Genomic DNA, 17127 nt, shown 5'->3' with positions numbered 1-17127 from the left:
TACACTTTTGGATATAGTATTTCATGAAAATTTGATTAAAACTACATATAGTTAAAAAAATATGTATGTCCTTGATTGTGAAATACTAAGCCATTTATATTATACGTGAAGACACTAACACCATACAAATGAATTACGCAGAGAAGAAACTTAAATTTATTAAAACTTGTTGGCAAAAAGACATAAAACCTAACATTTCCTTTCCTTTCCAAATGAAACAATATACTAGTTTTGATGAAAAGACACAGTTACTGTTACTATTATTATGAATAATGATAATATAATTAATGTTAGTTAATGCCATTAAAAATGACAAATGTAGGTAATATCGGTATCATCGTTGCGTTTTAGATTCATATAAACATGCTTATTAATATGTTAAGGGTTTTAAAAAACTCGTCTCATATATCGATTGTCGAGAAATGGAGGGCAACTCCCAAGTAAAAACACTCCACAATATCTTATGCATATATACGATGACCATGCTATGACACATAACTATTTCTACACTAGAATTTATTTGGTAATAAGACGAAATAAACAAAATCTGATAACTTTCAATCTGTGCGATGTACTCTGAATTTAAACCTAAATAGCAACAGGTCTTCGATTTCAACATTAGAAATTTTGGATGACAAATAAATTGCGTAAACAGCATTTAAAATATACAATATTTATATGATTTATATTTTTGTTTCGAGCAGCAGTTTTACAACCCGTATTTAAAGTTTGAATGAAATATTGTATGGAATGTTTGTCTGTCCTTTACCAAGCATTGCGTAATTATTCATCTTATATTTTAACTTCAAATTTTGTACATTTCTTTACTTAAAGTTTATATTATGGTCACCTGGTGGAGGAATTGGTTTAAATGCCATCATTGAGAATGTTGCATTTGCGTTTTTGGAAGGTTTGTGTCGCGTTAAGGTATATAAATAAATTTCGCAAAATCGACTATTTCAGCAAAAAGAGAGGACACTTTTTCCAATATGATATTTTAAATTAATGTATCACGCAAAAAAAAACCAAAAAACAAAAAAACAAAACAAAACAAACTAACAAACAAAAAAAAAAACAATGGAAAACGAAACAAAATAAAAAAAAATATCATCCAAGAAAACAAACAAACAAACATGACAAAATAAAACGCAGGATAAAAATTGCAACGTAAAATAGACACCCTTGACCAATAAATAGTAAACATGGAAACCACAATTCTTTGGAAAAGACCACTTCCAAAAAGCCGATGAGCATGTCTGATGAAGTCCGAATAATTGTGTAAAAATGTGTAAGAAGTAAACTTATGCTTCTTGTGTTCATCTTATAGAATTTTTGTGCTTTATCGGAATTCTCCAAGCAACAACTTTTTTAAATTTTTAATCAGTTTTCACTCTCTAACGCGTTCAAGCGTCACCAAATTTTCAATGTTCAGTTAATTCATACGCCGTTTATTTAAGAAGATAAAAGCCGTAAATAATAATGAGATACAAGTGAACATTTATGATAGGAATAATAGATTAAAAACTGTGTATCACCAAAATCTTCGCACTCTATGACAAACATTTATAATCACATGTATTCTATAATTATACCAGATCTGCTGGTTTCCGCTTATTGATATTCAAATTTTGACTTTAGCTAAAAAAGTCGGAATTGGATATCTGTTAGAAACTACTTTAAAATGGAATAGACTGGACCTTGCTGAAAAGAAAATTTTTCCGATGTCAAACTTTTTGGACATGAACGTAAGTAGACAATGTATGAAGAATTGACCTCTAGTTATGATGATCGTAGATTAGTTCGAATATATCACGTCATTTGTTTTAAAAGGTCTCAAGAAGCACTTGTTTTTATTCAAAATATTTTGCAAATGCATTTGATAAAATGGTAATTTAGTATATATCATGGTTTACCGTTATGTATAAGATTCACCTGACGTGTTTGTGGCTTTCATATGGCTATGATGGGAACTGGTGTATAATGATAACTCATTCAATTTCTTCCGAAAATTTGTTCTAGGATTCCGAAATTTTCTTATTAGCTCACCACGCCGAAGGACAAGTGAGCTGTTGTCATCACTTGGCGTCCATCGTCATCGTCCGGGGACAGTTTTGTTTCAAAAACATATGAAACTGCTCAATTTATTGAAATCAAACTTAATATGTTTGGTTTTTAATGTATTCTGCACAAAATGACCGTTGTTTTTTATCCTTGTAAAACATTACAACGGTTACTAAAAGTAGAACATATAGTATTTTTTCAAAATACCCACAACTGTAAGGTTTGTCAAATTCTGATATTCTGATAGATGCTATGACTGTTCAGTAGGGTGACATCTACCTGCATATAAATTTTATGTTTTAATTTGTGAACCAATATTGGAGTTTTGCCCTTTTTTCTACGTTTTGTTTATATATCAATGTTTTCATTTTTAAAAATCTTCTCTTCAACTACTAAGCAAAATTGACATGAAGTTAGCATTATCTTTCCTTAGCGTTTGCTCCATATAACCACTTTTGGGATTTTGATCTCTGAATAAACATCGCTGCTATTGCTAAAAATAAACAATAGGGGCGAAATTGCAGAATTTTGCAAATAACTGAGTATAGCTAAAATCCCACAGGCAATATAATTGTTAAAGAAGAAATGAACCTCTGCCATCATTTTGGATATTGGTTTCCACAGACTCTTTAAACTGGCTTGAGTAAAAGGTCAATATGAAGAAAAAGATCATTTCTTCCACTACCATTCGTGAACAAAGGTATAGATGCAATTAACTTGGCTTACATCATCCATCACAAAAACGTAACCAACAAAATTCCCCCATATTTCAAGGACAAATCAATACCGATTATTTCATATTCCTATACTGAAAATATTGCATTCAAAATTTTCAATTATAAAAGGCTATTGCAGAAACTCGAGATTGAGGACTTCGAGGGTAAGCCACCTGACTGTTATGAATCACTCTATTCAAATATGGTCCGTCCGGTCGCGTCGTTACGGGTGATTTAAGCAGCATTGAAAAAATCTCTGTGTAAGGTCCTTTCTAAAGGTTCCAATTACCACCCTCCATAAATTGGAATTGGAAAGCTCTAATGAATATTGTGGAGGACTACGCAAGAAAATGGACAAAACGAGAATACATTGATTCTCTGTCAGAGTGGGTAAAAGCCGTGATGTCTTTAATTTTTAAACGAATGAGTTTTGAGTAAATCAATGAGTGTCAATGCTAGATCAGTTTTCAAAGACCCGATGTAGCAACAAAATGTCTACTATACATGACAATTTGTTGTCGTACCAGGAAGACAAAGCCAAAAGCAACATTGTTTTTTGTCTGCAAAATTTATTATATCCAATGTTTATCATCAAAGGTAGACGTAGAAAACGATATCAGTGATAAGACCTATACTACCACTGCACTCTCCAAAGAAGAGATAGTGGAATACCATAAATTTGTGCTATACTCTTTTTGGTCTCTCTACTAAAGACGATGATTGTGATTCTACGTCTATGTACCGGATTTCTAAACTCCACAAGAATCCATACAAACAACGTTACATAGCTGGATCTGCAAAATACACCACCTAACCTCTTTCAAATATTTTAACTTCTATACTCACATCTGTCAAAGAGGGTCTGCCATCTTACCACAATACCTGTTACTCCTGTAGTGGTATTAATTCAATGTTAATCCTAACAAATTCGAAGGATCTTTTGGAGACCCTGAATTCAAGATTATTATCAGAATAAAATAGCATTAAAATCTATGATTTTTCAACTCTGTATACTTCTGTTCTCCAGACTCAGTTAAAACTCAAAAGCAATATACATCGTTGTTTCTCCAAAAAAGGATGGTACATCTAGATACAAATATACAGTTCTTGGTAGAGATTCCACATACTTTGTAAAAAAATAATTCCAAATCATCTTCCAAATATACAGAAGAAGACGTTTTGAAAATACTGGAATTTTTGATCGACAGCATATTTGTCCAGTGTGGTGGACGCGTTTCTCAACAAACGATCGGCATTCCGATGGGAACAAATTATGCTTCTCTACTTGCTGACCTATTCCTTCACTCTTATGAGGCTGACTTTATAGCTGATTTGATACAAAAGATAAAAACGTCGTTTAGCTAGATCCTTCAATCTCAGTTTCCGCTATATAGATGACTTATTATCGTTAAACAAACCTAGCTTTGGGCATCTACCCTAAGGAACTTGACATAAAGAGTTACAGACACTGTGAAGTCAGCCTCATATATCTACCTACACTTAGAGATCGATGGTAAAGGAAAACTATTGACAAAACTTTACAACAAACGTGATGACTTTTCATTCAGAATTGTCAACTTTCCTTTCATCTGTGACAATATCTCCTCAGCACCTGCGTGTATGGAGTTTTCATATCATAACTCATACGTTATGCCAGGGCTTGTCGTAACAACGCGGACTTTTTGTATCGCACAAGAATTCTTACAATAAGGCTTATGGAACAGGGCAATGTTGCAACAAGATTAAAGTCATCACTACAGAAGTTTTAAAGTCGTCATCATGAACTCGTGGATCGTTACAGTTTATCTATCTAAACTATGGAAACCGATTTGTTCAACGTGTCATAGTTTTCCCTACCTCTTTTGTTTATCCCGGACTTGACTTTTATTGTGCAACTCGGTGGGTGAAAGAGTAATCAAGGGAACCAAGGTTATAGCGATGATCAAAAGAATCCAGGGACAAAGACCAGTTATGGAAAACAGACATACACAAGAAAGAACATAAATTAACTAAAATCATACATACAAAGTAACAAAAGCAAATGAGCAACTCGGACTCCACTAATACGATGTTTGCTTTTTTGTCCCTGGATTTTATTCTTTTGATTTAGGCTAGAATCTTGGTTTCCTTGATTACTCTTTCCGAAAGATCCGTTGACGGATGTTTGAGGTTATGATCCTGAAATTTTCACAATTTCACATTTCCAACTCTTCTGAAGCTACTTGATGGATTGTCTTTGCATGAATAATCCTTACAATAACATAACAATTAATAAGTGGGAATTTGAAAATTAGGTATTGAAAATTACATGAAGTTTCTAAACAATATTTCATGATTCAAGGTATTAGGAGTTCTGACAATGAGTATAAACGATCCCGAGTTCCGTCCTCGTCTTTTTGTAAGCGCAATCTTGCTTTAAGTATCCATATCCTATTCACGGTGGTGTTTTTCTTCAATCTGTTCATAGCTATGCATCCTAACCTTCATATAATAAGATTCTTTTTTTTTTCTCCTTGTATTGCCTTGTATGCTTTATTTATAGATCTTTTCACAGAAAAAAATGTGCCATATATATATAATATTTATAACGAGTAATCAAGGGAACCAAGATTCTAGCGAAATCAAAAGAATGTTATCCGGGGACAGACAGCACACAAGAAAAACAGACACACACAAAAAAAGAACATAAAATAACCATAATAATTCATACAAAGTAACAAGTATTGCGCAAATTAGACTCTGTGAGCTGGGAGCATGGAGCAGGTGCACCGGTAGGGCCAGCGTCGAAAGCAAACAAGTAATTAGTACAACGGAACATATTTAGGTCTTTGTACAAGTGTAGGTATTGTTTTAAATGGTGAACAGAAAGGGCGATGCACTTCAATTTATGGTTGTACTTGGTTGGAGCTTCATAGAATATTTGGCTACAATATGAATGAAAAGTGACTTTCTGTGTAGTTATTTTTCTAATTAAAGATAGAAACAATTTTTAGACGGGTTTTTTCAATTACATACAATAATTCTTTTGTAATTTTTGTCTACTCCAAATTATGATGTAGGACGCTGATAAGAAGAAAAGAATAATTGATGGACTTGTTCAAAACAAGGTTGGATTTGTTAGAAAGCTGTTGAAAAGTTGCCCTAACTTCGAATGTTCATTGACTTTTAAAGAACTATACAATATCTATATGGAGGTATTTATAAAGATACGACTTGAACGGTCTTTCTGCTTTGAGATTTTACACATATTATTAATAATAACTGATGTAATAGATTAATTGAAGATAATCAAATATTATTGGGCCCTCGATTAGTATCGTGCCTCGGGCTAAAACTCACGGGGCCAATAATACATATCGGGCTGATTACAAGGGGAATATTAAAAAGACCTTGTATTAATCTGTTATCACATATTTTAAACCAGTAATGCATTATTTACCAAATTTACCAAAGAAAGAAATAACATAAAAGACTAGCGAATAAAGTATTTGATCCGCAATTGTTACATCAAATCGACTGTGAGGTCGCCGATGAACAGGATAACGTTTTAAACGATTGTGTGAATTTGACCTCAGTAAAGCTCAGGAGAGGGTAGAAATTGCCATCATAATATGTTAATACCATTGGGACAGAAAACAATATATTTATTATATTGTCAAAAACAATGTTATTGGTAAACTTCATTGTATGTGTGTTGTTTATCAAATACTTTGTACAATATCAACATTTCAAATATAACTTTTTGCACGTTATTTACATCAATCCGTACTTTCCTGTGATTAATATAAAATGTTAAAAAATATCGTTGATTTCATCTGTTCCCACTTCAACCGATTCCGTCGTATAATAGAAATTAAAGTGTTTATCTTTTGTAGAGCGTAGCATTTGATCATAAGAACCAGGCAGTAATTTTGTTTACAAAACTTTTCTTCTCACTAGAGGTAAAGCGATACAAGATATAAAAAAATCCGACTAGAACAATGTAACTAGATATTTTAAAGGCAACAAAAGCAATTTATTAACAATATGTTTATGACATATTATGTGTCTTTATAAGCTCAGTGCCAAAAGAAAATTCTAGTATTTTGTTTTTTTCGAAGCTCTTTAGACCATGTCCATGGTTAGAAAGTGATAAACACATAATCAAATTTTGTGCAAAACATGGGCAACGTTATGTCCTTATTTAACCCCGCGCTATTGCTCGGGGTAAAACAATGTGACATAATAGCCAGGTCGTTGTTAAATTAACGATAAAATCGAGTTTCTGTGATTGCATAGCCAAACATAACAATAAACGAAACTTATTATCTTGCACAGAAATGCAAGTACATATGTTTTTTATACTTACTACTAGATACATTTGTCGATTCGTTGTTTTCGTATTAGATTGTCTGGGGCAAGGATGAAGGTAGATTTTTCAATAGACTTGGACGTTTTATAGAAACCTTATTAACAGACACTCATCTCAATCCATATGAAGATGAAAAAGGTATTGGTATTGGCAATTTTAAGGTAATATTTCATTAACTATGTCAACGATGGAGTATCAGTTATAGGCAAAGTAGTTGGTCATTTTTATGCATTTAGAATAGTATCCCTTTAATCATGTAAATAACTCTTTATGATTAAAATATTATTATTAACATTTGAATGCACAACCGAAAATCTTTGTTTGATTTTCGATAGTCCCTTCGTCAGTTTGTTTTAACCTACTGGCGTTTAACTGTACCCAGCACTTGCTTCATGGTGACTTGCAACTTCAAAGACCAGTTTTTCTTTAAGACCAACACGTATGGGCCACGTTGTATGGGCGTCTATTGGTCACCTAAGATATGTTTCTACCGACCAGCATCATAAGCGAAAAAAGTGTGATTTTGGACTGAAATGTAAGTGAAAGAACGCAAACAACGTTAAACCCCAACAAACAAACTTTTTTATCTGTTGCAATTTTTCTTCAACATCTGCGTATGGAGCTTTCATATCATAACCCATACGTTATGCCAGACCTTGCCGTAACTACAACGATTTTTGTATCGCGCTAGACTTATTACAATTAGGCTTCTGGAACAGGGTTGTTTCGGATCGTTACAGTGTATCCATCTGCACCACGAGAACTGATTTATTCACTGTGTCATAAGTTTCCTTTCCTTCTCCGGTTGCCCCTGGCATGACTTTTTATTAGCAACTCGGCGGTTGTCTCTAGAAAAGCAGAGGACGCTTACCCTACCGGTACGCCTGGTACATGCTCCTAGTTTTTAGTGGAGTCCGAGTTCCCCCATCTACTTTTTTTACTTTACTTTGTATGCATATTATTTGGTTATTTTATGTTCTTTGTATGTGTCTGTTGTTCATGTTTGGTTTTTGTCCCTGGATTACATTTTTTTTTATTTCCGATAAAACTTTGGTTCTCTTGATTACTCTTTCAATAGAATGTAACAAAATTAATGTTTTCAGAGAGTTACGTGTACCTGAAATGATCATTTGCAACAAAATGAAATGAAAAGTCGTGTCTTGATGGTACAACTAATAACATTAAACTGTACAAATGGTGGATTATTTCCTAACATGTTTCACACACACACACTGTCTGATCCCTACACGGAGACACTTACATTTTACCATATATTATGCAATATAGTTTGCTGAAGTAATGTATGAGATCCTTCAAGCTCACTTTGTTGCATGCCCGGCTACTACAAAAATCTCTTTAGTGTGTAATAGAGTACATGTACTATATTTTGTATGTAGCTGCTTTTAAGGAATACATATGTATTCATGAAATACTAGCAAGTTTTTTTTTAATAGACAGAAATGGAGAAATACCTTTTAGCTTGTTCTTTGGAAAATATTATGATTAAATTGTTGACCGGAAACTCAAATTCAAAAGCAGTCATATAGTGTCAGGGGATGTCATCGGTATTCCATGTCATAAACTGTTTACATATCGAAGCTGCTGTAAGTCGTGGCACCACTCAAAACGTCTTTTCCCGAATGGATGCAATAATGTTGGCTATACCCAGTATATCCTAAGCAAATTAGCTCAAACCATTAATTCGGGGAAGTCAAAACAAGTACAAGTACAAGCAACAATGAAATGCCGTTGATTTGTGAAACGAAATCACTCACTGTTCGAGCTTGTGGTTTCTGTTAACGAATCAACAGCGGTTCATTGTATCTTTATTACTTAGTGTATCTAATTGCAAATAACAATATTTGTCGATTGTATCTTTGTTTTAAACTTTTACGTTTTTATCTTTAGACAGGTCGGTATTTACAGTTGTACTTTACAATCCAAATAAGCGATAAACTTATATCATTTAGCATCTGTATTGAAAGTATGAATTAAGGAAAAAGACAAAACAAAGCAAAGCAACAAATAAAAAAGCAATATCAAAGCAAAACAAAACAAAATCTTTACCTTGATAACATAATCGTCATTGTTTATAGTTACATTTTTATATAGGTAACTGTAGTCCAAAAGATCTGTTTTGCTGGGCTCTCTTATTAAACAGATACGAATTATCTGTGCTCTTCTGGACTCGAGGAGAGAATTATATAAGTAATATTATTCCTTTCATTTAGTATATATACATAAATTAGAATCCTGATATGTGTTAAAATATTGTTTCACTTAAAGAATAGACCATAAGCAGCCAGTTTTACATTTATGGGCATTGTGGTAATTTGTTCAGTTATTTTATTTTCTGAAAAAAAATGTTTAGAACATTGTGACTCCGTTTGATAAAAAATGAACATCATAAAATATGGTTATATGAGTGAGTTATTGTTAAATTAAAGGGTAGCATTCCAAGCTTCGTGCTTAAATACAAGTAAGGGTTATTCACAATTATATTAAATTATAATATCAATGTTTTAGAAAATGAATCCCAAAAAGATAACACAAATGTGTGTTATTTTCTCTTAAAACTTATTTAATTGAAGGTAACTGTTGTTTATAATTTTTTAAATAAAACAAGAATATAACTATATTTAGGTGCTGCATTATTTGCAAGTGCTCTTCTGAAAAAGCTCTCCAAGCAGGCTGAAGGGTTTGGAGGATACTTTGAAGAATCGCAAAGAATGAAGAATAATTCAACGTAAATGAAAATAATTGATACGCAAATATTTAGCTTTAAACTAAATTTGTCTTGATTTGAAAATGAAATCAAATAACAATCAATAATAAATGACCTTTTCTTCAAAACTGCAACTAGGTTGAATATTCCTTTCAAAGTTTCGTGAAATTTTTTTTGTCCAACTTTTTTACATAATGATCTTTGGAAGTAAATACACTCTTTGAAGACAAATTTGTAATATGTATTAAATTAGACAAATACAAAATGAACTTACTTTCATCTGAACTCGATTTTTATTCCAGGATAGCTATTATTTCTACCAACAATAAAGGGTCCCGAATAGACATTATGTGCCTGTTTGTTTTTAAGTTAATTATTTTGTTTGTTACTTGAAGCTTAGTGGATTCAAGCTACAATCAGACGTCGCATAACTATTGTGCTCAACATATAATTGTAGAATTTTTGAGCAATTTGCAAGCGTTATCATCAACAACATGTATTTAAGGAGATGTGAGCTTGCTAAAATGTTGCTGGTGTATGTAGATGAACATTATGGAAATACAACCCCCTATATATCGCGGGTAACAATAATCTGATGGACTTCATGGAACAAACGGCGTGTCAAGCAAAGCTAACAGAGATTTGGAACGGAAATATGGCTCTAAGTACATCTTTAGTGAAGGTAATGTCAAATTCATGTTTTGTGTGCTTTAGAACAATAGTTGAGATATGATGATCCTTATAATACAGTAAAACATACAAAACGTGAAAATTCATGGATACTCTCATTTGTAATTTGTAAATACATATTTTGTTTTCAGAAAATTGGTTGCATACTCCTTCCAGTTTTACTTTTACTGACAGTGAACTTTAAATCTCCGAAGAAAATCAAATTAATTCAAACGACAAACCACGAACATTATCGTATTCCCAGATACTACATGATATCGTCGTTCAAACGGGAAAATAGAATAAGCCTTATAGAGGCTATTCATTCTTTCTATACTGCTCCTGTCATTAAGTTTATATCTGCTGTTGTAAGTATTTGAATTTGTATACGATATCCCTCGTTTGTTCTATTTTATCATATAGTCAACCAACACTTTTGGTGGTATGTACGACATAGAAGTTTCTTTTACTTAAATGGTGTTTTATTCTTGTGTTAGAATTACTGTAAATAAAATAGTGAAACAACACACGAACAAACAACATACAACAAAAAGTACACAACAAAAAGAATAATTACAAACTGATCAGTAAAAAATGCGATTTTAAAGTTCATCATGCAAATTTAACAAAAAGAATTACTAACATTTCTAATGTCAAAATTCATTCAAAATAATATAGTCGAAATTATAAGAATCATTTGTATTCCTTATACTATACCGTATATTTATAACGAAGCAAGTCACACATTGGATTTGGTTTGGTAAATGCTTTATTTCGAATTCCTTGTGTTGCACAAACATGTATCTTTTTAAAATATTTGGACCATTTTGTATTGATTAAACTCATTGCAAAACATTAACACCATGTTTTAAGAAAACAGGTAAGCAGCAATAATCGCATTTAAATAAGTTTTCCAGTAAATCTAAATAAACCTCATGTGTGTACTTTAATCTCACAATTATGCACTTTAACAGTATGTTATCAACTTAATATGCCTCGATTGCAACATCAAACGATATTTATAATACATTCATTTACAAGAAATCAAGAAACGTAGATCGGACCTACAACAGCAATACAAAACTATATTCCAGATATCTTACTTGGTTTTCCTCGTGATGTTCAGTTTAATGATTATGACAGATCTTCATCCGTTAGAAAATGGTGGAGTATCTTCACTGGAATCTATTGTAATATTTTGGGCGCTTACACTGATTTTGGAGGACGTTCGTGAGGTAAGAAATGAAAATACCTTATTTGTTTCATCAGAGGAAATATTTTGTTTAATCGTTCCGTCACTATTAACGTTTTGTATAGTTTTTTTTATATTGTGTATTTGTTTAAAATTTACTAAATGCGTATATGTAATCTCTTTTCTGTAGTCTTCAATTTTGATTGCTTACGTTTTTTACATAATTATTTTTGGGTTTGAGCTGTATTATAATTGAAAAGCAATTTTATTATTTATAGGTGATTGATGAGGATCAACCGTCTACATGGAGCAAAATTAGATTATGGTTTTCAAGTCTTGAGAACAGATTTGCTTTCGTTGGCAATATAGTTTTCCTGGTTGCTATTACCACAAGATCTGTTCTACCAATTGACTTATTCAGATGGGCTAGATACTTCTACAGCATAACAGTTGTAATTTATTGGTTGATTAGCATGAGGTTCCTATTTGTACATAAAAACATCGGACCAAAAGTTGTAATGATTGGCAAAATGGTAAATAGACAACATCATTTTAATGAAAACGCTGTTGTATACAAGAGGTCAGTTTTAACCAATTCTAAGGCATACTGAAATTAATTTGCACAGAAAAAAAGTAGCAAACCGTGCAAACAAAAACATACTGAAAACTGGCGAACACGAGTAACTTTTAAGCAAGCATTAAAAAATAAATAAAACAGAAGCATATCAGACCATTCTCAGAGCTCGTTTCCAATCACGATAGTTAACAGTCTCCATTAATAACCATTTAAAAAATCGACGTTAATAAATAATTAAACCAATTAAAATTTACAATGCAATACAATCATGTTGTTCCATATTGGTGTGTTATCAAGCACAATATCCATGGTACAACATGCCTTATTTCATGTCAATGATAATAATTGAACATGTTTGTTGTGTGATATATCTTTATAGCTTACTGATTTAGTCTTCGTGATTGTGATATTTTTGGTGGTTATCATAAGCGTTGGAATTGCATACAATGCAAACATATATCCAAACTCAATGTTTAATTGGGCTACAGTGAAGAAACTTCTCTTTTATCCATATTGGCAAATACATGGTGAATTATTTCTGGACTATATAAAAGGTATTGAATTCTAAATGTTTCCTGTATATTTTTGTTCATGACCAGTTCACTACAACTAATGGAAAAAGCATCTGCTAAAAAATAATTTAAAACATCAAGTAAAATATATATTACATATAACATGCAACTGACAAGAAATATTGGTGAACAAAAACATACCACAAGTAAAGTACAATGTACGACTTTTTCGAATGCAACCATTAAATACTCATGCTTTAACTCAAGATATTTCTTTTTTTATTTTCCATAACTATCAAATATTTGTATTGCTTACTATAAACTACCACAAAAAGAGATTTAAAATTATATCTGATTTCATCAGATTATTGTCAAAACCGATACACATATTCATGATAATCAGCAAGTATTGGATTTTTATATTATGTCGGTTGGCATTAAAGATATTTAACAATAAACAATACATTCTTTTTGAGTTCATGTATTAATACTTTAGGTAGAGAACCGGATCCACCGGGCGAGTGCTCGGACGATCCCTATCGGAACGGAACACTGCCAGCCTGCCCTGTGAAGTTTGACATGATAACTATGATAGCTGTTGTTTATCTTATTCTTTTAAATGTTATTTTAGTCAACGTCTTAATTGCAATGTTTTCGTAAGTTATCACTATTTTTATCATTGTTTAAGGAAAAACTATATAATTCTTTGGTATATGAAATTAATCTAGGTGTTTTATCTCAACAACAGCAAATCGAGTCAGCATGAAGTTCTCCCACTGAATCAAATAAAGGATTACGAAACGGACGTGTCCTCACAAAAATTATGTTAATTTACAAATGAAACAAAAAACGTCTCCGTCCTCTCAATGCAACAATTTTCTCTGAAATACTATAATAACTATAAGTAAGGGAAACTAATATGTATCAATTCTTCTTTAGTTGTTTTAAGTTCTTTTCGGACGACGCCTACATGGTTAAGATATCATATCATGGATTAGGTTATTTGAGTGCCATACAAAAGTTGATTTGTTTTTGCATGAATGTGTCATATTGTTTGTTAAAAATGATTGATCGGAGGCAACTATGGCGTTTAAGACAAATGATGGCTAGATTTTCTTTTTTGACGGTCCCTAATGTCAAGCAGTTCAATATACTAAAAAACACAAAGAAAAATGGTCCCATGACACATGAAACTTAAATATCCTTTTATATATGAAACTTTTAACATGATAAAAAAACTTACCGATGATCTTGATTGTTAGAATGTTCAATATATGTACTTCACTCATCATAATTATTATACCTATATGTTACTAATATGTAAATTATTTTCCCTTTATCATGCAAGGTATACATTTCTTAAAGTCCAAAGCAATGCAGGTAAAGTTGCCAGATTCCACAATTATTCCCTTGTGTATAAATACAACAGCATGCCTTTACTTGTGGCACCATTTATTGTGATAATTCATATGTACAGACTAGCTAGACGATGCTGTTGGAAACGTAGGCACAATGAATTCAGTAAGTTGTGTATTCCGTAATGACACAAAGGCGATACTTCATGTATACATATTGTATCAATAATTTACAACAACAAATCAGACAACTAACGATATATAACAATAAATCATATCAACTGTCCTCATTCAGCATTTCAACAATTAAGACTGCATTTTACAAGTTGACGGTTGCCGCTACATGACATGCTTTCCCTTCCGGAGCACATGGTGTAATTTTCTTGAAAGTGCTTTATGTTTTTTGCATAATGTCTCTTGATTTTTGAGGATATGGTCATGTCTTTGCTGTTGAAGCTGTTGTATTGCAATTGTCCTTTCGTTTTGATGCTTTTATTTCAATAGGAAAATCTTTGATATGTTTAGATATGTTACATTGATTTACACAGAAATAAGATTGACATCTCAAGACAACATAAAAGTGTCTTTTTATGAAACTGAGGCCATGGAAACATCGGTGCTCCCATTGCTTTTTCGCTACGGTAAGATTTTAACTCGTCAAAATTGTGATTTTCTTACTTGATGCGCAGTAGTTAATTTTCGAATTATAACGGTATCGAAATTGTAATCCTAAGATGCGTCACTATAGTTAAAAAAAGAGTAATCTAGGGAACCAAGGTTATAGCGGTAATCAAAAGAATGTAATTCAGGGACAAAGACCAGACATGGAAAACAGACATACACAACAAAGAACATAGAGTAACTAAAATCATACAAAGTAACAGAAACAAATGAGCAACTCGGACTCCACTAAAAACTGGGAGCATGGACCAGGTGCACCGGTAGGGTAAGCGTCCTCGGCTTTTCTAAAAAAACACCCGCCGAGTTGCTCATAAAAAGTTAAGTCCGGGGTAAACAAACGAGGAAAGGAAAACCATGAGTTGAATAAATCAGTTTTCATGGTGCAGATGGATATACCCTAACGATCCACGAGTTCATGATGACGACCATGAAATTTCTGTAGTGATGCATTCATTATTGTAGCAACATAACCCTGTTCCGGAAGCCTATTTGTTAGAGTTCTAGCGCGATACAAAATGTCTGCGTAGTTTCGACAAGCTCTGGCATAACGTATGATTTGTGATATGAACACGCCAAACGCAGGTGCTGAAAGGATGTTGCCACAGATGAAAGGAAAATTGACAATTCTGAATTAAAAGTCATCACGTTTGTCGTAAAGTTTGGTCAATAGTTTTCCTTTAACGTCGATTTCTAAGTGTATGTCAAGTTAAGAGGCTGACTTCTGTAGTATACTTTATCTCAAGTTCTTTGGGGTAGATACGATGTATCAAATCCCCACAATTAGGTTTTTTTAAAGATAATACATCATCTATATAGCGGAAACTGAGATTAAAAGGTCTAGCTAAACAGTATTCTTTCTTTCGGATCAGATCAGCTATAAAGTCAGCCTTATAAGATTGAAGGAACAGGTCAGCAAGTAAAGGAGCACAATTTGTTCCCATTGGAATTCTAACCGTTTGTTGAAAGAGTAATCAAAGGAACCAAGGTTATAAAACACGTCCACCACACTGGACAAATATGTTGTCGATTAAAAATTCCAGCATTTTGTAAACATCTTCTGTATATTTGGAAGATGATTTGGAATCATTTCTTACAATGTATGAGGAATCTCTACCAAGAACTATATATTTGTATCTAGGTGTACCAACTTTTTTTGGAAAATAATGCTTCATTGCGTTCTTTTATTTTCTGAGACTAAATTAACCACCTTAAGACACGGTTAAAGTATAAATAAAAGTTGTCTAGGTTAATCGCGTCGGTTATATTTTAAGCGTTGTGTACATATGTTGAAAATCGTACTGAGGACTATTCAATTATTTTCAGATACTGACCAATTGCTGGGAAATTTGAAAAAAAGGAGATAAGCCATTCATGGATGACTTCAACATCAACTAACTTACATTACTATGTTGTATTGTTTTATGAAGTCATAGAAAGTGCAATTATTTTATTCTTTTTTTTATTTCCCCCTTACCATGATTACGTATTAAGTAGTTAAAACACTTGTGAGAAAGTCAAAGCAATGAACAAAACTAAGTCCCCTGTACGGTCAGGGCACCATTTACAGAACATTGATCTTCCTATTTGGCTCTAATTAATACACACAAGGTAGTATGTGAACCACCTAAAGTTTCAGTATTTTGAATGAAAATTAAAATTCTTTTTTAAAAAAATAGCGTTTTATGTTGGGTAGTAAAACAAATCGCTTCAATTATTCAAGTATATATCATTTCACTGCTCTGTACCTAGTAAATGCTCAATACAGTGCTTTTCCATAAGAAAACTACTGTTATTCTGCCATTCTGACACAGCCTATGAACAGACTTGTTCAATTTCTGTATGTAAATGTCAGATTACATTTTAAACGAAGAGACATAAACATACATTGTGAGTTTTATTTACAAATACAAAAATATTGTTAGCATGAACATTTCCGGTTTTCATAGGTTTAACTTGGTAACCTTTTGAGGTGCATTCTAAATATAAAAAATATTTTAAGGTTATGAGTATTTAAGATTTATCTCTTGTAAATGCAAAAATAAATCACCATATGTATTTAGAGTTCAATATGATTTTTATTTTTAAGACAAGGCTCTTTTCGTGGAATTAATCGAATTCTTTTATCATATCATCGTCTTGTTAGCTTAAACTGTATCATATAGTATAAGGTCAAATGGTTAATATCTTTGATAATACGTATAAGTTAACGTTTAATATGAAACTTTGCAGGAAGCATTTCACAATGACTTGATCGCACTTTAGATAGACATGTTTTGGGTAAAACGTTA

General features: G+C 32.3%; 2 protein-coding genes across 3 annotated transcripts in view; both read left to right on the top strand.

Moving 5' to 3' along the window:
* LOC148621540 (transient receptor potential cation channel subfamily M member-like 2) overlaps positions 1-10270 on the top strand; it is a 60364-nt gene extending 50094 nt beyond the window's left edge. The window contains exons 26-33 of the mRNA XM_088576038.1: positions 835-910; positions 1639-1745; positions 5837-5971; positions 6653-6718; positions 7164-7266; positions 9241-9336; positions 9772-9874; positions 10156-10270. Coding sequence (XP_088432164.1) covers positions 835-910; positions 1639-1745; positions 5837-5971; positions 6653-6718; positions 7164-7266; positions 9241-9336; positions 9772-9874; positions 10156-10246 — 777 coding nt within the window. The 3' untranslated portion in view covers positions 10247-10270. The remainder of the gene's footprint in view (positions 1-834; positions 911-1638; positions 1746-5836; positions 5972-6652; positions 6719-7163; positions 7267-9240; positions 9337-9771; positions 9875-10155) is intronic.
* A 486-nt stretch (positions 10271-10756) lies between these two features.
* LOC148621539 (transient receptor potential cation channel subfamily M member-like 2) lies at positions 10757-16883 on the top strand. 2 transcript variants are annotated; one of them, XR_015921202.1, is made up of 8 exons: positions 10757-10890; positions 11617-11757; positions 11993-12247; positions 12671-12845; positions 13300-13459; positions 14152-14324; positions 14684-14799; positions 16163-16181. XR_015921202.1 is itself a non-coding variant. In XM_088576039.1 (8 exons), the coding sequence occupies exons 1-8, from the start codon at positions 10795-10797 to the stop codon at positions 16201-16203; spliced, it is 1134 nt and encodes a 377-aa protein (XP_088432165.1). In that variant the 5' UTR covers positions 10757-10794; the 3' UTR covers positions 16204-16883. The 2 variants fall into 2 exon arrangements, 1 of the variants encoding a protein (XP_088432165.1); XM_088576039.1 differs by having other exon boundaries at positions 14707-14799; positions 16163-16883.
* Positions 16884-17127: the final 244 nt, after the last annotated feature.

This window comes from Perna viridis, chromosome 3, assembly GCF_037379345.1.
Source record: "Perna viridis isolate PV_CMFRI_1.1 ecotype Kerala chromosome 3, ASM3737934v1, whole genome shotgun sequence".
Taxonomy (NCBI): Eukaryota; Metazoa; Mollusca; class Bivalvia; order Mytilida; family Mytilidae; genus Perna; species Perna viridis.
The sequence above is the reverse complement of the archived record's forward strand: the minus strand, read 5'-3'. Positions and strand labels throughout refer to the sequence as shown.

What these genes read in the sequence shown, in the direction of transcription:
- LOC148621539 (XM_088576039.1), top strand. Translation starts at nt 10,795, where the DNA reads ATGATATCGTCGTTCAAACGGGAAAATAGAATAAGCCTTATAGAGGCT. An exon ending in TTAAGTTTATATCTGCTGTT is followed by an intron (nt 10,891 to 11,616) that starts GTAAGTATTTGA and finishes ACTATATTCCAG; the next exon opens with ATATCTTACTTGGTTTTCCT. An exon ending in ATTTCTGGACTATATAAAAG is followed by an intron (nt 12,846 to 13,299) that starts GTATTGAATTCT and finishes TTAATACTTTAG; the next exon opens with GTAGAGAACCGGATCCACCG.